The sequence below is a fragment of the Copadichromis virginalis genome, linkage group LG19, assembly GCF_057382275.1.
Source record: "Copadichromis virginalis isolate Kocher_CV1m ecotype Utaka linkage group LG19, C_Virginalis_male_GT1.1, whole genome shotgun sequence".
NCBI lineage: Eukaryota > Metazoa > Chordata > Actinopteri > Cichliformes > Cichlidae > Copadichromis > Copadichromis virginalis.
This window is the reverse complement of record NC_140636.1, coordinates 11,637,564-11,660,985: the sequence shown is the minus strand read 5'-3', so window position 1 is coordinate 11,660,985 and position 23,422 is coordinate 11,637,564. Positions and strand designations below refer to the sequence as shown.

At 41.8% G+C, this 23,422-nt stretch overlaps 1 protein-coding gene across 1 annotated transcript in view; it reads right to left on the bottom strand.

Annotated features, from left to right (window-relative positions):
- Positions 1-985: 985 nt before the first annotated feature.
- atrn (attractin) overlaps positions 986-23,422 on the bottom strand; it is a 138,281-nt gene continuing 115,844 nt past the window's right edge. The window contains exons 27-29 of the mRNA XM_085441610.1: positions 21,673-21,780; positions 11,691-11,805; positions 986-8,522 (exon numbers count right to left, since the gene is read on the bottom strand). Of these exons, the coding sequence (XP_085297736.1) occupies positions 8,398-8,522; positions 11,691-11,805; positions 21,673-21,780 (348 nt within the window). The 3' untranslated portion in view covers positions 986-8,397. The remainder of the gene's footprint in view (positions 8,523-11,690; positions 11,806-21,672; positions 21,781-23,422) is intronic.

Sequence of the window (23,422 nt, the reverse complement as noted above, 5' to 3'; positions counted from 1 at the left end):
ACTAACATACATTTTTTAAAACCATCTTTTTGCACCGATACCTTGAATTGTTTCCTGTATGACTTTTCCAAACTCCTGCATCACTGCAGAGGAATTTTGACCTACTTTTGTTTACAACAGTGAACTTTTGTTGATGCACAGCTCTCCTACAGTCCTGCCAAAGCACTTCAATCAGATTAAAGTCTGGACTTTGGCCATTTGAACAACTTGATTCATTTCTTTTTCAGCCATTCTGTTGTAGATCTGCTGCTTTGCTTGGGATCATTGCATGATAGTGGTTGGGCCAAGCTTTAGCTGTCAGACAGATAGCCTCACGTCTGAATACTCTGGTATACAGAGGAGCTCATTGTTGACAAAATGACTGCAAGGTGCCAAGAACCTGTAGCTGCTAAACAAACCCAAATCATCATCCATCCACCACCGTGCTCGACAGTTGGTACGAGGTGTTTGTGTCGATATTCCGCCTTTGGTTTTCCATATAAACAGCGCTGTGCGTTGGCTCTACTGTAATCAAAAGAAGTGTTGTGGTGTGTTCACATATAACGTTGCACACCCCGTATTAAGCAGCAGGTAGGAAAGTATTTTAAAATTTCAGAACTTAGAACGGGAGTGGAGATGAAATTTTGTAATTTTACAGCACAGGAAGAACCCCGCCTTCACTCTGATCCATCCCTAAGCTGATTTGTCATATTTTCCACAGCTTTTAAATTCATCCTGCTGTAAACATAAATTTTTCAATACCGGCTCCTTTCATTGCGAGGCGAACATTACATCCTCTAGGGGATGCAAAAGGGGCTTGTTTTGGAATTACAGCATCAAAGACAATCGTTTCAAGTTGAGTGTACTTACTTGAAAGACATCTTAGCCGAATTTGTGCACAGTCTGAAGCACCATCCCTCTGGCACCGAACGAGCACATTCAAATAAGCGTTGCAGGAGATTTCCAAAATTAATTATTCGTAGTTATCGAGACAAACAGCAATGGCTGGATTTCCACATTTAATAATAGACAAAAAAAAATGTTCTGTCATTCTTTTATGTACATCAATAATTACAAGGTCAGTAAGCTATTATCCTCAAGTTTTACATGTAGTTGTCATCAGCTTCTAGTAATGCTTGTTCATCCTACTCTGCTGTCTTACATACAAAATATGCACTGTAGTCACATTTTTAAAAGCCGAGAGAGGTTCGCCATAAATGATTTTTTTTAAACCATTCAACAAATATCATTCACAATACTTTCTCATTATTTACAAAAGAACAGCAACTGCTAAATTATACATATTAACAGCCTACTTCCTCAAGATATATAATGCCTCTATACAAAAAGGAAGGAGGAGGAAAAACTAGAGGGGGTAATGCCTGAATTTACAATGACCTTATTCAGATGCTTTAACCTAGGTGTTACAGCATTTTAAGTACAGGTTAATGCAGCTAGTGTCTACTTGTGAATATTAGGAACGTTTCCAGTTACTAAACAGACTTCATGAACATGTATCTGCTGTACATTTCTACCAGCGAATACAGAGATTAATAAAGTGAAATAAGGCCACTGTAAAGTTTCAGTGTTACCCTAGTAAAGTTTGAGGCCTGGAAAGCAGAGCAAAATAGAGAAAGCTGCCCATCTATTCGAATCAAAAACAAAAAAAATGGACAGGTAAACAGGGCAGTGACAGTGTACACGCTTTAAACGTTTCCCTTTGCAAACTTCCACACTCCCTCTCAGATATTTTGAGCTGCTCAGGAGCACTTCACACCCTGGTAACACCGAATGGTAGCGGGAGGTAATCGGCTGGAAAATCTGAACTTTAGGATCCAGGAATCTCGTAATGCGGCATCAGCAGAGTGCCCACGCTAAAGTTCATGTTTACCAACAGAGCTGGGCTTTAACGCGTTTAGACCAAGGGGAGAAAGTCAACAGATTTAGCTTCGGCCTGCCCACGTTGACGTTAAAACGGAGTGTATTGTGCTCTTAGGTTTTGATTTGTCGCATCAATTTGGTCTTACAAAAAACACAGGACACATACTGGAGCTGGATTTCTGACTTTTTAAAAAAAAAGGCATTTCATATATATATTCTCATGCCATGCTGGCACAGATTCCTCAACACATAACGAGGAAAAAAAAGCCAGTGATTCCACGTTTGACGGTTGAAAACAAAAAGCAGCTTTCCTGCAGCTTTAAAACCTTCCTCCAAGCAATATTTAATACTAATCCACCAAACAAAATAGGGCACACTGAGGCCATCTTCCAGCTCTGTAGAGGTATAATCATTTACTATTTAAGGATGGCAAGACTAAATTAGCAAACGCAGGCCCTTTTCCCCCATAGATGCTTTACAATAAATGCCTTACAGATAGATTCAAACTATTATATTCCAAGTAAAGGTTTTGATTAAAATGTGACTCCAAAAATAAATAAGAGGGGAAGAAAATGAATGTGCAGGTATGTTTCTTAGTAATTTGAAAGGACGGTTATGTTTGACTGGTTTTAATCTGGGATGGTTAAATATTTTCCCTGTTGCTGCCAAAAATTATTTTAGCACAAATTTGAATGATTACGTTTTGTATTTACACTTGAAATTTTTCCGCTACAAATACATAACATTTTTTGAGTACAGTTTCCAGTTTTGCGCTTAAATGACTGCTAGCTTATCCTGATTGCACAGACACCAGAGTAGCTCCACCCCCACTGGTCTACAGGTGGAAACCTTTCTGTAAAGCATCGACTGCAGGACGCAATCGATTTCCATCATGAGCCGTGTTTAAAGGTACCCTGTAGGGTTTTTTTTTTTTTTATCATTAATGCTACGCATCAGCAATTTTTTTAAATTGTACACAAACACATCTGTCCCAGTGATTTGATGCTAATCCACTGGGGAAAAACAAAAGAAAAAAAAGCAGCAATGCATCAGAGCAAAAACATGCCGTGCAGGTTAGCACATTTAAAGGTGCAATATGTTTAGATTTAATTATTCCAAAGAAGTGTATGCATCACACATATCGACCGAATTTGGCATGCTAACCTGCCAACACTGACCCGTACTTTTACACAATTGCACTTTGCACTAAAGCATCCAGTCTGCACTCGGCACAGCATCAGAGAACCCCCCCCAAAAAAACCAACTTTTCTTTTATACGGACACTGAGGACCGGGAACTTTGAGCAGCAGACGGCAGACATGAGCACTGTTTGTGCCTCATTGTGAGTTTTAAAGAAAGTCAGGCTAAGAAAAAAAAAAAAACAAGGCTGCTTAGGATCCAGACTAGCTGCTAACGCTAATGCTAATGCAAAAACACTGACCTTCCCACTGCCACCCTAGAGTAAGGTGTTCTACATATTGCACCTTTAAAATTTGGCTTTGCAAAAGAAAAAGTAAAATCCTTCAGTATGTTTGCAAGCCGTCAAAGGTACATGTGATGCATCTGAGGAATACTGACTAAAAATCCAAGGCGGTGCTTTTAACACTAACGAAAGGCGACTAAATGCAGACAGAAGACCACAAAAAGTGGCTAATCTCAAAAATTAGTTATTAGTTGTTCATTTATAAGATACAGGCTACGCTCACACGTACACAGATATTTTTGAAAACACAGATTTTTCTATGCGTTTGCGCCTTTCGTCCGCACGTAAACGGCGTTTTCGGTCACTGAAAACTGAGATTTTTAAAAACGCCTGCCAGGGTGGATATTTTCGAAAACTTTGTTTTTGCATTTATGTGCGGACGAGGAAAACAGAGAAAACGCAGCGTCAAAGATGTGCGCCTATTTTGAGGTTACACTGTGCGCCGCGTTTTTGTTTCGGTGAAATGAATTTCTGCCATGGTGGACTTAGACAAAATACTGTTACTGTTAATTTTACTCTCTGTAGTGTTTAAACACTAACATATACACACACAGTTACTGTCCCTACACACATAGGACTCAGTTCTGCTTCTATGCGCCATCTTTGTTTACTCTTTCCCACCCAGGCTTCTAGACTTCTGATTGGCCAACATTTCTACATGGTTAGGAATCTATCGCCACCTGTTGCTTTGGCATGTTCCTAGCAGCGTTTTCCTTCAATTTTGCATTTACGTGTGGACAGGATTTTTTTTTAAAAACAAAAACGGAAAATCTCCGTTTTCAAAAATACCCGTATACGTGTGGACGTAGCCACAATGTAGCTGAGATGAAAACAGCAAGACCTTTTTGTCCATCAGTCATCATTGGGGGGAGATGAGGTTATCATGGGGCGACCTAACTGGACAACAGTAGCTGCAGCTGGGCGTGGCTTCACCCTGCTGAGTGCAAATGAGTTTGCTGCTCGGCATGGCTGAAGCACACTAAGTAGGGCCTTTAAAGCATTAGTTGGCTGAATGGACTTCTCTTCAAGTTCTGTAGAGCTAAATATGCTCTGAATGCGTGCACAGGCCAAATTTATCCAATTACAGCATACAGTCTGGGCCACAAGCCCAGAATTATGAACCCGACAAACTGCAATTAGCCAAGACCAAGAATGAGGCATCGTGCTCTAATGATACATGAAACATGTCGTTACATTTATTATTAAAGTGATAAAAGTAATGACATGCTTTAGATATCAGGTCATACTGTCCAGCCCTACCATTAGCTGTAAGTCAGTCCTGTCCTAACAGGTGCAAACGCACAACTCTGAGTCTGTACACGCCAACACAGTCCTGAGAAGATGCCTGATCGGCAAAACAAAATTAATAAAAACAGCCGTGTGGGTGGACCAGGGATGAACTGCCCTGCATAAATGTTGAAACTGCAATATTACTTCTAAATTTATCTAATTGCTGAATGCTTGGGACTTGTGTAGGAGTCCGGTGTGAGGCTGCTGACAACAAACATGTTTACAGATAAACAGGTTTCATATACATGTCAAAAATCTGGAAAAACTTTAGTCTCGTTTGGGTTTCTTAAGCCAATCATAGCACAGAGGTTAAAGACAAAAACACAAACATTCAACATTATCTCAAAGACATCAGTATCCGACACAGGATCCGTGTCGTTTGAACCATCAAGCAGAAGAAGATCACAGTGGGCTGACTGGGCATGCAGAGCTCACATCTTCTTTACAAGCTCAGTGTCTTTCTTAAAAAAGGGAAAAAAAAAAAACTTCAAAGTGACAACTCGCTCTTTAATGGTCTGAACCCATCATCCCACAGTTCCTCTGCCGTCTGCATTAACCACTGCACCGCCCTGTCACCCACGGCCAAAGAAAGAAAGTGGCGACAAACCGTCCCCGGTGAGTTACAGTTTACAGATTTACCTTGGCTGCACAGATTTTACATTCATTTATAGAAAACAAAACAAACAATCTTTATGAAATTATTACTGCAGTACAGTCGAAGCAGTTGTACACCACACTCGTATGGAGAGAGTCAATGCAACAAAATCATATTTGCAATGATGAAAACGACTGCCGTTGTAGGTTTTGTCACTGGAGAGTACAGTAAAGCGATTGAGCATCGTGAACAGCTAGTGTTTTATGTTAAACAGAAACAGGCCTGCTGCGGAGTGAAAACGTTAACCTGCAGAGAAATCAAAAACGCAGAGGTGCTGGCAGATCTCAGAGCTGCTGACGCTGCAGAGGAAAGACAGATGTAGTTCATGTGCCGTTCGGGCATTTTAGTGTTGGGAGCACATCGCCACCTTTGATGGCGGTTAATTGGAGTTTGCGAGCCGCGTGTCTGTCGTGTCTCTGCCACACTTTTGCCTCACAGGTTATTGTAAAGTCTCACTTTTAAGCCAAATCTCACACAAAGCGTAATTTTCTTCTTCCAATGGCCAACATAGCATGTTTTATCAGAGTTTCTTGAACTGAACTCCACCTTCAAATGGTTGGAGGTGAAAGAACTCCTTCATTCTGAGACAGGGTGGTAGGTGTTTTCAAAGGGACTGAAAAAGTACTAAATAAAAATACTCTGTGGAACTCAGAAGGACTCTTTGTGATCATCACATTCATGTAATAATAGTTGGTTATTACCAAAACGCCCTACAAGATCCAGAGCCTCAGCTTAATATAAATAATAATAATTTATATTATTTTATTCTGTAAAAACAACCCAACAAAACATCAAACTACCCATGTTGGGTAAAAAAACAAACCCTTTATTCTAGCAGAGGAAAATTGATAAAGACTGCAGGTGAAGCACTTTGATTCCTCAAAGCACGAGCACGAACGGAGCCGCTTCTCCGCGCCGTGACGCTCGCCGAGCGGAGTCACAAGCGCACGCGGCGCTCTATAATTACAGAATGTCAGCTTTGTTCATGCTTTCTGTTCTGACCTTTTCCCAGTGCTAAAAGTGTGCCCTTTAACCAGGCGGTGTGAAGTTCTAGTATGCTGCGCACATGTGAGAGCCAGGAACTAAACACAACGAGCTCTTTAGGGTAGAATGCAAACTATTAAATTGTTCTATTGCTGCACTTCCCAGAGAGCGGGAAGTTTACAACCTTACGAGACTGCAGGAGACGCACCATATTTCCTATAGGTTGATACACCAACAAATGTGTCGAAGGCCTAAAAGTGCTGCAGTGTACAACTTATATCCTGTATATGTGAACAATAAGATACATATATAGCTACATGCAAAATTGAACAAAGAAAGAAAAACTAAAGCAAAAAATGGCACAAACCCAAATTTGATGCTTTAGTTGTGACATCTCTGTTTTAATCTACCAATCTCAGTTTTTCTGTGTTTGCCTTGAGATTTTTTATTCTGCATTTTCCCTCATTTTCCCACTTGAAGTAATGCTGCTTTAAAAGCAGGACCGATATTTTAGATGTAGACTGTAGACAAGTGCAGGGAAAAGCAGCTGAGGGACCAGACGACAACATAAGAGACATGGAGGCCAATTCAAAAGTCCATTTTTAAAAAACGATGCTCTTAAAGAAACAGGCACTGACTCATGCATTCTGGCTGCTAACAAAAGTAAAAAAACACTGCACTTTACCATTTAAACGCTGGGGTTTAGCAGCTCCACTGTAGCCGCATCGATAAGGGCACAGACGTCGCTGCTGTATGGGCTAATTGGGCGGTTGTAGATAGATCACAGATGTGGAACGATCGCAATCGAATGGCACAATAAGAGCGGCGGAGATGCTGGTATCCCGGGGGTAGGAGGGATGCATTGCATTTTGGGAAATGAGAGCAGTAATTAGAAGGTATGGATTTCTTAGGCAACAGTCTCAGAGCTCAACAGTTGCCCTGGCAGCGGTCACTAACATCAGCCAAATCACTTCAGTCAGAGTCACGTGATCTATAGGAAGCCTGTGTCACAATGGTTTCGAGGACAATTTTTAATTGCCAGAGGTCCCCCCCCCACCCCACCACTACTTCTAGCTCTGTGTGTGAGTGAGCTTTGCATGCTGCCATTGGCTTTCATTAGAACTGGAAGAGTAATTAGCTGGAAAAGTTTCAATTGCACTGGCGATCCAGCAGCCAGCCGGCCAGCACGGGTGAGGCATTGCAGCGGTCTTGCCTTGTGCGGCGGACGGCTCGGCAGCCAAATGGCCAAAGACAGAGAGACGAAGCTCCAGACAGGCCGCAAGAGTGGGCAGCGGGAGAAGACACATAGGCCGATTGAAATGTCACACACTCTTTAAATGGGCTCTGGCTACACAGGCAACCTCCTACAGTGGATCCTCATTAAAGGAAGACTGAACATGCTGTTAGCTTGCTCGGAGGCCAAACTTTGCAGGACTCCAGTGACAACAGCCCTCAGTGCTGAGCTGTGAACATGACAGCAGGTGACAATGGGCTACAAATGGGTACAAGGGCTTGCTGAAGTGTGTGTTATGCGTTTTTGTGTGTGCATGTCCAACTGAGCGTGTCCAGTTTTGTTCCTGCCTCTGAAATAACACAATACAAAAGAAAGAACAACAATAACTTAAATAAAATGCGAACATAGACGGTCGCAAAGTCTCTGGATTTTTTTTGTTTTGTTTTTTGTTTTGTCAAAAACTACGAGACAAGGATCTCTTCTAGCAGCAAGCCGTGGCCGCCTCGACTAACGAGGTGGTGTCGACAAATGTAAAATGTTTCGCTGAGGGGGAGGGGAGGGGTCAGCACCTGCTCTGTCCCTTCCTTCCTTCCTTCCTCCCTCCCTCCCCCCTCTCTGTGTCTAGTTTCTGTCGATCAGTTCGAGGGGACTCCAAGCATCAAAGTTCCTGTAGGAGGACAGGAAGGGGGAGACCTCTGAGGCTGCAGTCTGCCAGATGTCTCGGCCCCCTTCACCAAAACGTTCAAGTCCTGCGTCCCAGCATGCACCTCTCCCTGCCAGAGCGGAGCTGGTGGGAGTCTCTGAAGGATGGGGCTGAGGCGAGGGGAGGGTGGGGGAGGCTGATGGGAGAGCTTTTGGTGTTGGGATGGTAGAAGAGGACAGGGGATGCAGTCAGATGCAGGTGGATGGCTGTGCTGTGGGCTGCTGTTTACGGTTCCTCAGTCCGCCAGACTTCTCCTTGTACCCCACACACATCTGCTGAGATACATCGACCAGCGCGCTGGCCACGGCCAAACCTGCGCACACAGGAGGACTCGTTTAGTTAAAGTAAAAGATATAAAACTACAAACATGAATTACTTTTATTACGCTTTTCCTTATTTTCTGTCATATCAACCTGTGAACTTTGTATAACATATAAAACATGTCCAAAGTTTCAAACATGTGCAAATAATCACACTGCTCCACAAAAGACAAGGTACGATCTACTATGATCAGGGGTGCACATGAGTGGTCCACAGGTGTGCATGCGACATGTGCGCCCCTGAATATGATCACCTCAAGCACAGAGCTTTGTTTTTCTTTTTCTTTTTTTTGCGAGAGGCAGCCAATCAGAAGACAACTTTAAAAAACCTAAAAAACACAGTGTGACCTTTAAGACAGAGGATGAACTGCGATGTTAGCACTTTTAACCTCCCAGAATACAAATGTGGAGCTGGGAATGAGGATAAATGATCAAGTTTAAAGTAGAAACTGACCCATAAATAAGGAAATCGATGCATATAAGTTAAATTAGAGGGAGAGAAGTTAAATGCTAAGCCATGTTAAAATGGCGAGGAGATTGTTTATAATTAAGGAAAAAAATTAAGACACTGAAATGTATGCACTGGTAACAGTCTCAAAAACCCAGCATTAATTAGGCTACACTTGCAATATGAGGCTAACTCTGAATGCAGTAACTGTAATGTGGGGAAAGCTGCTGATGTGTGGAAAGCAAAACACACAACTGCCAACTCACAACCGCGTACACAAACGTGCAGAGCTGGCAATCATTAACTTACACCACACTTCATCAACATTTAATAACATTCTCTGAGCCATGAAATACCAGTAAACTCCATTTATCACCAATATTAGACGCATTTATTGCAATCAAGTAAACACTGAAGGCATAAAAAAGAGAAAACGGCTGCGCTAGGGGTCGCATGCTGAGAAATCATACAGATAATACTAGTTTCTTATTGGTTGAAAAAGAGAAAAAAAAGCAGGATGGCTCAAATCACCTAAACGAGCCGAAGATAGAAATCAGTGATAATCTGTGGTGGTGATATCCTTTTGGTTGCTATGAAATGAGCTAAAGAGTGCTGTGAGGCTGGGATGCTGAAAAACTGAAAGCAGTTTAAAGATCTGAAAGCAACACGGCTGGATGGGGAGCAAGTTAAAAGCATTATAACGGTATAGACCCCCCCCCCCCCCCAGGGCACGAGGAGATGGGAGGAACACGGCTAACATGGTCTCAACAAAAGCTGCCCGAGGGAAAGCTCCATCGAGAGCCGCGGCAGTTTTGTTATGACAAAAGGACAATGTGGTAATTAATAAGGGCCTTAGGCATGCTGATGGTCTGGGGATTGCAACTGTGGGAGGCAAAGAACTATACAACACAGAGGAGGAAAAAAATACTGAAAGAAAGGCGAGTTGAATTATTGAGACAGTAAAAGAAAGAGAACAGGAAACAAAAACTAAGAAAAGGTAAGGGAAGCAGCACTTGGGTCTTATCAGAGGATCTTGAAAACAGATGAAGCATGGGTGGGAATAAGAAGACAGCAAGTGACAGAGCAGAGGATGAAAGAAAGTAATGGACTCAATTCTCAGTGCAGTCAGAAGTTGGGCAAAAAAAAGGAGGAGGAAGGGAAAGAAGGGAGCAGAGGGAAACAGGAAAAACACTAGATTGCACTTTAAAGCAACGAGGATGAGAAGAGGATAGAGAGGAATCAAGCACAGAATGAGTCTGCATGGATATAGCTGCAGTATGCTTCCTAACACACCAAGTAGATGAAGGTAGGAAAGCAACAAGCAGTCTTCATTTCGCCACAGGAAGAGGAAAAAAGGAGGGAGTGAAGAGCAGTAACTGAGGAAAACCAGGAATAGCACTGCTGCTTTCAAGCTGCAGCGTTTTTAAAAATGAATACATCCACATCAAAACGATGGTGCTACATGAAGTAATTACTGTAAACATGTTAGACCACTGTCGAGATGGATGTGCATGATTTTGCTGAGACTAAAAATCACGCAATCCCCAAGTAGCACTCAGAGGTGTGGTTGGTTCTGCGAGTAATTTACAACTGTTGTGCTGTTTTCCAAACACAGGCACAGTCAGCTGATGTCCAAAAACAGGCAGTTAGTGAGGTCGGGTTAATTGGTGATCCTAAATTGCACATAGGTGTGAATGAGAGTGCGAATGCCCCGTGAGAGGCTGGCGACTGGTCCAAAGTGCACGCAGCTGAATTTGAGTAGGTCCACCACTAAAAATCAGCTCATGAGATCACTGTGAAACCTTGAGTGCTCTCCATGGTCCTGAAATCACAATGGTTCAATTTGAGTGTAATTAAATTTAATATTTTACGTAAAGGTATTGATCCAGACTGACGTCCATCCAAGGCCTGATTATTGTCAGGATGGGGTCCAAAATCCACATCGTGATCCCTCCGTTCTCTCCTTTCTCCAACTGCTAAAAACTAAAGAGTGGCTGGAAGGTTTTGCTGCCGCAAGTGAGCTAATACAGGGCGCAATACATGCTTTTTTCCAGCGTTAAATATCAGTGCAAATAGCACGTCACAAATCAGTTTGCACGCTTGATTTAAATATTCTCTCCTTCCTATATTTTGAAAAAGGAACCAAGAAATCTCTAAATTCCTAATTTTTATGTCATCTTCTCACTGTGCTGTTTCTAAATGCTGATAGTGCTTTTTTACCTCCCACCAAAACCCAAATCTGGTCCTTGCATCCTAATTTTTTTTTATTTAAATATATAGGCCTGGGGGAAAAAAATAGATGCGTGAGCTCTCAATTATTTTTTATCCATGTATATTAAATGCATTAACTTGGAAGCATTTTGCAGGTTTATCCTGTACAAATATTAAATAAAAATTTAACTAATCTATAGATTAAGAATCAAGATCACCAGTTTCATTTTCTTAAAACTGAAGCTGGTGTGTGTGTGTGTATACACTGGAGGCTGGATCATAAAGTCAGTGTTGGATAACAAAAGAAAGAGGAAGTGAACCACGTTGAAAAAAGACTGAAAGGCTCAAAATTGTCATGGACCGACTAAGACCAAAGCTACAGTACATAACAGAGGGGGGAGGAAGTCAGATCAAGGAAAGATGATGTAAAAAAGTGAGGCTCAATCAAACAAACAAGTCAGGAAAGAAAAACAAGTGAAGGATTTTAAAGGCTGCGTCTTACCAGACTGTCCTGGAGGAGGGATTCCGCCAGTGCCCCTGGGTAACCGTACAAAGATGGAGAGCACGGCGGCTTTGTTGCCAAAGCAAGGCTCGAGGGCGATGGGTTTTGGGACGGACTGTGGAAAGAAAATGGGAAAAGAAGAAAAAAGTATACATCACAAGGCTCTCAAATCCTGGTGAACACACACCATTTTCAAAGCCGTGGATAACAGAGGCTTTACTGTTACTGTTCTTGTTTGTGTCAGCAACATGCACAGAAACACAAAAAACCCACCTTTCTATCCCGTGCTGAGATGCAACTACTGATCTGCAGGCACAAATTGCCCACCCCTCCAACCTTCAAAATCCCCAACTGAGCACAATTTCATGACAATGCCGCATGTGTGCAGCGTTGGCAATGAGTGGCTATCAAGCGAAGACGCCTGAATGGAGATTTGGGTCGGCGGTGCGCTCCGGTCGCTGCAGGCCGTCTGACACGCCTGACTCTCTAATACCAATATCTCCTTTTTATCAGCGACTCATCCATATGTGGGGGATGAGTCCCCCCCCCCCTCCACCCTGTAAACACTGTCTGGATCTGCTGCTGATGCTAGCCTCGTACAATATTTATAGTTTTACCTCGACAGAGGATATGGATATGGAGAATGCCACCATCTTGCCTGCATACAGATAACTTCCTGTGTCTCTCTGGCTTTGTGTTTTGAATTCCTGAGCCGGACAAGAAAAATTGGGCCATGGCATGGCTTCACACACTACTGACACTGCCTCTCAATGTGCTCAAACACAAAACCTTCCAAAACAGACAAGTTGAGATCCTTCCCATGGCAGTCTTTATACTCTGGAGAGTTGAGTTTAACTCCCCGAGTGGGAATGCAGCTAAAGTGACACACGCACGCACATACAGCACTAGGCACACACTCTTTTCGCCTTTTCACTCACAAATTCATCACAGCTTGTCTCTCTCACACACACACACACACACACACACACACACACACACACACACACACACACACACACACACACACACACACACACAGTAAGTATACACATGGGGAGCAGGGCAGTAATGATATTCAGGCTCTGACCCATTTTACACATTTATTCTCTGCTCCGTCTCTCTGAGGCTTACCTTTCATACCAGCAGGATACACAGGCTGTCTCGCAGGTAGCTAGGGAAGTGGCACAAAGACCTGGATGCCTCTGGGTGTCTGTATGTATGTGTGTGTCTGAGTAGGGATTCAGTTCAGCTGGTGCTGTAACAGAAGGGAGTCTGTATTTGTTTATGCCCGCACACATGTGTGTCTGTCTGTTTATGGCACGTGTGCTTTCGGAGGTGTGCCTGTGCAATTGGCCGTGCTCAGGTACAACCTGACAGAGAAGGGCATTTTATGCCCAGTTATGTGCACTGTATACAGTACGCCTTAGTGGATACCATCATGCCTTCCAGACACTCAATAAATGTGCTGGTGATTTTACACGTCGGCCTCATGCATGGATAAACCATCATATCCGTTTTTCTCTAAAAGCAATGACTGCAATTTGACTGGGTAGGACACTCTGGCACTCCCGTAACATTTTCACACAGCTGTACCCTCTTATGGGAGATGTCCCAAGACGGGGTTCTTGCACGCAAGAGATCGCAATGCTTCGCAGCACTGGACGCTTGATGGACAGGCCACTAGGGCGGTGTCGTAACAGATAATCGACAGGGCCTATCTCTCTTCTACGGCCTCGTGCAACCATGCAAATGCAAACCATGCTCCTAGATTTTGGGCAAAAACCAACATGGCGGCCTGCTAGCAAACTTTCTCTTACATTTAACAGTCATTTTTACTATTTTTGTCCAGCAAAATGCACCTCTAAAAATAACACCATTTAATGCAAGAAATAAGTTAGTATTCCAAGATGCATTCAGCCAAAGCCTATGTTCATATAACAACTGGCTAAACAGAAAAACTGGCTTTACACTTTGCGCTGCGTGTGCATAACACCAATGTGTGTGTATATAAGAGCTCGCAACACTTTCTCCTCTCACATTTATACACACACAGCATTAAAGCCCTTCCTGAGAACTGACGGGGTGTTGGCGTGTCACCCTCTGGAAACACTGCAGTCGAACCAGCAGCAGCAAATAAATTTCCAGACACTAAAGCTGTGGCCTGCTTCTCAACTCTGACACGCAATAAATAAATTACTGTAACAGTGGCACGGCTTTGAGAAATTAATCTGACTAATGTAGACAAAGAGGCCCATAGATAATAGGATGGGTCACTGCTTTGTTTTGCATTCTCTTCTCCTTCAGCCTCCTTCTTCACCTCCACCCCACTCTTGTAAAGATATTTTTAAAAGGCTAAAATCACAGAGAGTTTATGCTTTACAATCCATATAGTGTGCCACAGCGTCTCCTTCATGACCTCTGACCCAGACAAGGGAAAACTTCACAACAGCTTATCACGGTGAAGACAGAGCTCCTTCTTCCATGTAATGTTCTCTATTAAAAAGGGAAAAAAAACACTCTTTCACTCCCTTGCTTTTGCCATTTGTTTGTCTTTTAAATCGCTTGCCTCGGTGGTGCTCACTGTCACATTTCAACATCAACCCCAAGTTGTAAAAGAACATGTAAAAATGCTGAAAAATCTCACAAAAGACAAGCAAAGTTTTTTTGGGAGACGATAATGTGACGTAACAGCTGTAGAAGTGACAAGTTAACAGCTAATAACAAAAGTCTACTGTAGTATATAACATGTAGTATTATATGAATAGAAACATATGACCTGCGCTTACTCTCTCTCTGCTTTTTTAAACACGTCTCAGTGCAATACTTTGCATGTTTTGGTTTATGCCACTTTCACAGCTGTTCAGTGACGCTATTGTCTCCCCAAAACTACTGTAGTGTTTTTGTTTTATGTACTTTGTGTTTTATCCAACTCCCTGTGTTTTATTCATCTTTTGTGTATCTTTAACGTTGTCTTTGTGTTTTATTCCATTTCTGTTGTTTACTGGTGTTTTCTGTGTGTTTGACATCTGAGGGCTACCACAGCTATCACATAACGCAGCCCCTTTATATGTTTGCATTTAATAAGACTAAAGGATTTTTCTCAAAAACGAGCACTAAATGCCTCACTAAACGTGAAAAAATGATTTCCGAAACTCTTAAACAGTCTTGCCTCCCAACATCTGTGGTTACTGGGGAAACTGTAAGTGTGCTACGCTTCATCCCATGTGAGACACGAGGCTGCTAAACTCTGCAAGCTGTCAAGTTTCTGACACTTGTGTCTGAAATGACACGTATGAACCAATCAGTTTATCTTCAAGGAATTCCCCTTACACATATTACACTATTTATAGGCACAGCTCTTTCTCTCTTTCCTTTCAGTGAGTTCACGAAAACAGAGGCTGAGCAAGAATAGAAAAAAAGCACGAGTCCTTCTCTAAGAGTGGATTTCAATGGCAAATACAGACGAATTCACAGCACAGATATCATGTTTAATGCATGTGTATGATGACCTTGTCAGCTAGTGTTCTGATTTTTGAAATAAATAAATAAAAATCAGGTCTGACTTTGATTACTATCAATTTTCTGGAGCACCTCAAACACTGTATACTGTATAGAAACAGAAAATATCCAATTAAGGTTTTTACAGAGAATGAAAAAAATAGATTTAAATGAACTACACATTAATTTACTTTTTGTGAAGGTTGCTGTGGGACGCAGTCAGAGGTGTCTATAGCGCTCCAAAGGCACTTTAGAAAAGCAAAATTAAAGACTCACAAGAGAGGTGGCAGAGAACCAGATAAAAGCATCCTATTTTTCATTTGATTAAAGTAAAAGCCAATATTTTCCCCCAAGGCAACAAAGAGAAGAAGAAAAAAAAAAACCAACCTTAATATCCCTTACAGCTTTGTGTGATAAATGAGTGATGACTCAATAACGAGATAAGACAACAAAGCACTCACTATAAGGATCATTTCTTCCCATTTTCAAAATCACGGTGCCAGAACATCATTATATTCTGCTGACACGGATTGCTAAAAAAAATGGGAATAAAAATACCGACAACTGACAACCAATACAACATAAGGTAGAGCAATACCACACTTGGCTAAGTTTGCTCCTCGATGCCTTGGTACAAGAAAAGATGAAACAATTATTTTGGCCTTGCCAGAAGCACTTCAACTAGGCTGGGTTTGCTCCAGTCCACTGGCCTGTTTTTGCCTCGGGCAGAATGGATTTCTCATCCAATGTTTTTACAACTGAAAAATAAGTGGCGCCGTGATGACTCGAGCACATCTGTATTCTGTGTAAAAATAAATAAAAAAAAAAAAAAAAGAAGAAGAAAAAGACTGGCAGCTTTTAATTTCACAGCTTAGAGTCCAAGTCCAATTTCCACCGCAGCAGCTGCAAGCTGCTCTTAGGTTGTGACTTGTTTTCGTGTCGTTTCTCATTTTATAACACCGGTATCTCATATTCAGACCGAAGAGGGAGTAGACACTGCGAATAAGTGTGGTATTGGAAGAGACTCGCTATCAGACTGATGTGACAATGGGATCATTTTGATTTCAACAGGCCTTGTTGCATTGTCAATTGCGGTGTTCATCAGCACTGCATCCAGTGTACAACCTCAATTTCAACTTGACGCTACTAGGCAGGTGCTTCACTTTCTATTTTTGAGAAAAACAAAACAGGAAAAACCAAAAACCCCAAAACAAGCAAACACACCTAATTTATCTTCCACAACATACATTTTATTTTGTCCTATGCAGAAATTAAGGGATGGGGGGGGATCAAAAAAACAACACCTTGAAAAATTCAATTATCCATCCTTTCAAACTCTTTGAGCGTGCTTTGTCTTTGCCTAAGATGTTCCCCGAAGGAGGTGTCTTTTTCTGTGGTCTTCTTCAGAAGCTGCATGTTAATAACATTCCCCAGCAGATGCCTTTGTTATATGGTGTTGAAGCGCTCTCCCCCAACTCCGCCGGCTCCCCCTTGCTCAACCTCCCTCACCAGCCGCCACTCTGGAGAGTTATCTAGAGTGGCCAGGCAGAGCGGCAAAAGGTTTTGTTAAATTACCTCCAGTAATTAGCCCAGTAGGAAGAATTGCCCACACACACACAAAAACACACATACGTTCACATTGATGTGGGCATACAAAGCAACCGCATGCTGCTCCGCTTTCATCCACTGCATTCGTTTCTACTTTAGCAGCAGCCAGGGGATAGTTTTCCCCTAGCAGCAACAAGAGCAAGCCAGTCTCCCTGTTGTGGTGACTCACTAGGTACAGCCGCACCACTGAGCCAACTTTGAGTTTTTAGTGAGTTGGTTTCTTTCCACCAAAAATCATTTGGCACCCTGTAATGGCAACATATGGTGATGGATTTGAACTAAATCCTCCAGAGAAGTTTATATATAAGTGCAGTACTGTGCAAAAGCCTCCAACCACACATATTTCTTTATGTTTTGCTGGGCAAATAGGCAATATGTGCAGCAATTTATTCAAATATGCAATTATAAATGGAAAAAGCATGTAAGTATACTAATTAAAAGTACCTGCCCTGTTCCCAATGTAACATTTACATGTTTTCAAATCACCAAACTGGTTTTAATATTAGACCACGATGAAAATGAGTAAATACAAAACAATCTTGATGGACATTCAAAGCTCTTCTTTGAACTTTGGATGCCTTTTGTTCGGTTCTCTGTCAAGTTGATCCCGCTGAGCTTCAAAAATGTTCAAGTACAATCCGTGACTGATAATGTTCCAAAAAATGCTTTTACTGCACTTACAGTCAGATCAAGCAAAATAAATATTGCTTGGTGGAGCCAATTTGGATGGTTTTTTTCAGCATTCATAACTCAAAAAGATTCCCAGCATCCCCGGCTGAAATGCAGCCCCAAACCATGATACAGCCCCCACTGTGTTTTACAGATGGCTGTAGACACTCGCTGCTGACCTCCTCCATACATACATGAACCAAGTTTAAATTTGGTTTAAATTTGAATTTGAACCAAAACATGCAAGTATAGGATCTGTTGCCACTAATTTTCCGTCCAGTTCTTGTCTAATTTAGAGGGGTTTTTTTCACTGAAGCGTATGTGCAGTAATGCCAACCGCATGCTAATTTTATTTGAAGACTAAAGACAGCGGAAGAGAACAATGGCTGTCATTTTTAATACAAACGCACGCACACACAAGCTCAAACAAACTGAGGTATCTGATGTGCTGGCCAAAACAAACAAAAGGCACATACTTTTCTTCTAGTGCTCCCTCATCTTTCAGCCCATTTCTGTTTGTTGGTTTTTACATAAGTGCCAGAACAGAAACACTGATTACTGACAAAACAACATAAAACACCTCAGGAAATATAACCTCAGACATCAAAAATGTGTAATTGCATGTAATTGTAATTCAATCTGGGAGGAAAAGTCCTTTTTTTTCCCATTTCACAATGAAATACAGAAAGGACCTAAAAAATGAGGTACACAATGAATATCTTGTCTTTCATAAAGAAAAAACAAACCCTAGCAAATAAAAATAACTGAGCACTGATCTGCGCTGATTGATTTTGCCTCATTAAGACAGAATGTGACGACCTTCTCTGTACCTTTAAGGGCAAGTATTGATAACTCAGTATATCTCAACAAAGATGTGGGTTGATGACCATTAGATTCCAGGTTATTTGAAGGGTAGTTAAATAACTTCTGATGCACAACCAGTCATTTTGTCCTATAATCAGGCCTGAAATGTGGCAGACTCCACTCTGATCAGAAAACACTACTCCTAGTAGGGTTTTAATAGGTAAAGACACCAACATTAGTAGAATACGCCTGACCTGCAGCTTAGAATGACATATCATAAACACGTTAGATAAAACAATACTTTTCCCTCCCAATAGCAAACACTACTTTTTTTTGCCTCACATGTCCTGATTTCCTCTCTTCACACAGTATCTATGAATAAAAGCAGAGCAGAAGGCGTCACAAAGGTAATCATCTGCCTGCTATGCTGGGACCGCAGGCTCCATTTGGCAGGAGCTGAGTGAATATATCTCATCGGCGGAGCAAGTTTGGACTTCCCATCGTGACTATAAACAACTTTAATGATCTTGAGCTTGCTGTGCGGCGCCTGGCCTCCCGTATACTCTGACTGTGGGCCTTAATACACAACTGTAGCATCCTGATAAAACAGCATGGAAACAAGGGGAAGAACCTGCTCCGAGTCGCTCAATCTGAGCTGGGAGGAGATAGGATAGCGCACACTCACTGTGAGCAGGTTAAGGCACAGAAAGCTGAGGAGGAAGATCTAAATTGGATCTCTGCTCCTGGGCTGCTCCTACCCTGATGGAGAGGAGGAGAGCAGGCTGGGAAGAATAGAAGAAACAAGAAAAAAAAGACCAGGAAGAAGAAAAGGTAATGCAGAGCAGGAAGAGTCTGATTCTGCAGCATCTTTTCTTTCTCCGCCACAGCGACACACAGGAGTGCACACAGAATGCACATAAACACACACAATAAAGGGGAAAAAACAGATAAGGCCAATAGAAAATCCTAGACAGCTGATAGGATCATTTAAGGGCTAGTAAATTAGAGGAGAACACTACAGTGAAGTAAGGATGTCAGACAGGGCACAAGAGCGACGAAAAGAAAAAGAAAAGATACAAAGCAGAGGACAGAATGAGTCAAAATGGAGAAAAAAGTGAAAGACAAGAACAGAAGAAGCAATATAAATAAAGAAATGGGAAAATATACTGAATAGATTTGAATAAATGACATGAGAAGAGAAACGACAAACGGAAGCCAACAAGAAAAGAGTAAAAGTAGAGACGAGAACCACTGCTGGGTAAAGGGGAAAAAAATCGAAATGTAGAAAATGCAAGAATGCATTAAAAGGGGAGAGAGGGCATAAAACAGAGAAAAGTGGAAGAGGCTAACCAAGGAAATTACAATGAAGAGCAGACAAAGGAAAGACAAAATAAGATAATAAAAGCCCGAGATTAACAGAAGAGATGAAAACAGGACATTAAAAAAATGAAAAGAAAGGGCAAATGATAAAGCAAAGAAAGCAAAATGAATAAAATGAAGATAGAAGAGAAAAAAACAGTAAAAGATGGTAAATTACAAAGAAGTTAAAAGAAGGCGAGAAGAAGAAAGAGGGATGAAGAAGGAGGCAGTAGGGAAGGGAATATTTAAAGGAAAGGAAAGATGAGAAGAGGAGAGAAGAAGTGAGGACAGAGGAGCAGAGATGTGAAGAGGCGGCATAGTTTCTGTTCAAGCAGGGGTTTGATTAGCTGCTGATCTTCCCGAGGGGCCCCGCAGCCTTTGCTAGAAGTAACCTTGTGCTCATGATCCAAGCCCCTTGAGATGCATGGACCCTGTCAGAGCCGAGGGGCCCTGAGCTAGCCTGCTGCACAGTCCTATAATTCTGAGCTGCATCTGCATTCAGGGGTCATTCATCACAAAGCGCACAGTCACAGGTATGCCTGCCTGCGGCTCTGTGCCGTTGTATACTAAACTGCAATTTCTATAAGTGCACGATTCCTACTTTTAAATATTTTCTGCTACTGCATCTATTCTCGGCATCTGCATTTAAATCCACTCCGACTTCTACTGCCGGCATGTTAAACTCCGCTCTATAATGAAGTCTTCTAAACCTCCATCTCTACCTCACCTTGACCTTTATGTTTAAATCTACCCTTCTACTACTTTCAGCACTTTCTCTCTACACAGATTTCTTTTCACCGTACCTATAATTCAGAATGTTGTGTGTGTGTTTGGAGGGGTGGCGGGGATGTTTCCACTCAAAAAGCCGTCAGGATAATCAAGTCACGACTCTGTCTGAAGTATTCGGTTCCCACATGTAGCACGCAACAGGAGATGGTCTGCATCAGCGGGAATCTCACTAGTGGAAATATGCCCTTTGAGTTATTTGAGAGTGTGCAAGTAGCAGGATGCAACCCTTTGGTAACAGTAAAAACACTGAATCATTACCAATGGTCTCATATAGGCACAAATTGGTGCAATCTCACATCGCGCAGACTGTGCAACAGAGCTACCGAAGTCGCTATACCGAAGTCCACTGAGCGATGATCAAACTGAAATGGACGGTATCTGTCACGGCTGAAGTGCATGCATGTGCAAAAAAACGGCTGTGCAGTCACTTGCCAGAGTACTCAAAACTGCCTTTAAGGTAGTTCCCGAATGAAATCTTTACCAGTTTTTATGCTGCACTCCAAATATGAACGAGTAAACTTGCTACCTTTATTTTCTGCTTGTCCATCAAACACACTGATGCACTAAAACAAGTGTGTTTTCTAAGATGAAGATTATGATTTTATTGTTACCCCCTAATTGTTTCATTATCTTCATGTCTGCAAACACTTTGCGTGAGAAGGTGTCAATTTTTTTTAATCAAATGAAGAATATCTCAATGTGGGAGGTAAGTACTGTCTTAATCAGCAGAACTGTATTCTTGTCTGCATGTATTTAACTCCTGGGTTAACTCAATTCATTTCCATTAGAATTCACAGGCTACCCACATAACCTGGAAATAACTGGTATAATGTGCTGTGTTACTCATTGGCAGCCCACATTCAACATCATCCAACCCTCGCACTGTCCCAGCAAATGCACACTGCATTGACCCTCATTAGATGTACTAGACCTGTAATGCACTTCAAACTCTTCTTCATAAGAGAGCTCAATTTGGCCTTCTTGGCTTGCTGAAAACTAATGAGATCTCCTTAAAAAAAAAACATTCTTCAGAGCCAACATTGACGTAAAGCAGATGACGTGCAGTACATCTCTCCCTGAGCATAATCAAAAAAGCAGCCAAAAGACACAAGACTGAGCTCCCACTTGAGGGCAGATGAGTGACACGGGCAAACATAGATGGAACTTTCCTGCCTGCGGTAACCGTCAACCCAGACAAGAGAAGTAGATCTCTGGGGTTCTGTGTTGATTGCTTTAAGGAAAAGGTTGCGCTAACCTTGACGTTTCCTCCTATGAGGTCAGGCGGCTCCTCCTCAGTCTCCAAGGCGACGTTGATGGTGGCAAAAGGCCGGCTGGCCATCTGCTGCATCTCCCTCAGCAGTTGCTAAGAAAAAGGAAGGAGAGTAATGCGAAGGTCAGTGACAGATAAATACCATCTACTGTCCATTCTCCAGACAACTGCCCATCAGGAGGTGGGCTTTTTTTATTTTTAAAAATGACTTGTCACACACACAACCCAGCTAGCAGAAAACATTTAGATCGTTCACTGAAGTAAAAGAGTGAGAAGCCCACTTTGACCGCCATTAATTTAATTTGTATCCACTTGGTTGTACAGCCACGATCTGTGTACGTCTCTGTGTGTATTCTTTAGTTGTGTGAAGTTTGATTTCACACTCGGGGGATCTTTTCGAACAGTGGTTCGTGTGTTTTGTTCAGTGAGCAAATTGTAGCCACGCCACCAACAACACAAAATTGGAAACTGTCAATCTAAACACTGTGGTGAAACATATGTACGACAGTAACAAATAACAGCTAACCCTAGCACTGCTCACCAAGCTGTGAGTATTTCACTATGGAGCTGAATTTAACCAGTACAGAGGTACTCATTTTCTTCCATGCAGTGAAATAAAGGTTAGCACAATGACTTTACGTTAAATCATTGAGGCCACTGTTGTTGTGATTTGGCGCTATACAAATTGAATTGAATTGAATCCTGGTAATCCATCCTACAGTCCTGCAAATCAATCAATGCGTGTTTGACTGATCTCCATTTATCTCATCAACATCCACCTGTGAGTGTGACACCTTTGAATTTGGCAGATAGTGTGGATTAAACCTTTATTGACTGTGACATCCACCTTAATGCTGACATGTCTGTGACAGCAGACACTGAATCAGGTTTTAAAGTTCATGTGACGAATATCCGAGAAGCTTATTTCAACATTAAGCAGGCAGGGAGACACATTAATCAATCACACACAAATACAAGAACAAGACTGACTTTGAGAGAAATACCTGCCTCTTTTAAATGCATCACTATTGCACCATCTGGTTTCTAACTGTAATTGCCTGCTGCCTGGTGGATGGCCTGAACTTTTGTCCAGCGTGATTCTGTGTTTAATCAGAGTTGCATCCATCGATTCATTTGTAAATAAATGTTTAAATTTAAAAATAAATGTTAAATCAGTGGATCCTTAAGTATGGAAAGAATTTATTACCCAGACCTGGCAGGCTGGTTTGATCAATGACTTTTAATATTAAGAACTTTTCAACCCAAAGGCAGATTTTATAAAATCTTTAAACTGACATATAATGTATTTAATGAGGCAAGAAGCCTGTAGCCTAAACTATTTGTAAAGTTTGCCCGATTAGAAGGTTTCTAACAAGCTTTGTTATCCTTCAGTATAATTTATACGTAAAACCTGCAGAATACTGCAGGTAGTGAAAAGCATTTCTAAATTTCCCTGTATAGCTGTCAGAAGCACAAATTGTATGATGGTAGCCATCACTGACAAGTAGAATACCTTAAAAGTGCAGTTGAGGAACTTTTTCAGTAACTTTCCTCCACTGCAAAACAGAGGAACAGGCTCATTTTCTTCTGATTTATAGCATGGACCTTGGCCAAAGGGAAAGGAGGAGGGAGGTGATTATGAGGAATAGGAGGAGAAAAAGGACAAGAAACAGAAGCTAAAGAATGAGAGCAGACAAGGAAATAAGGAGGATTGCAATAAGAGGAAATAGGGAAG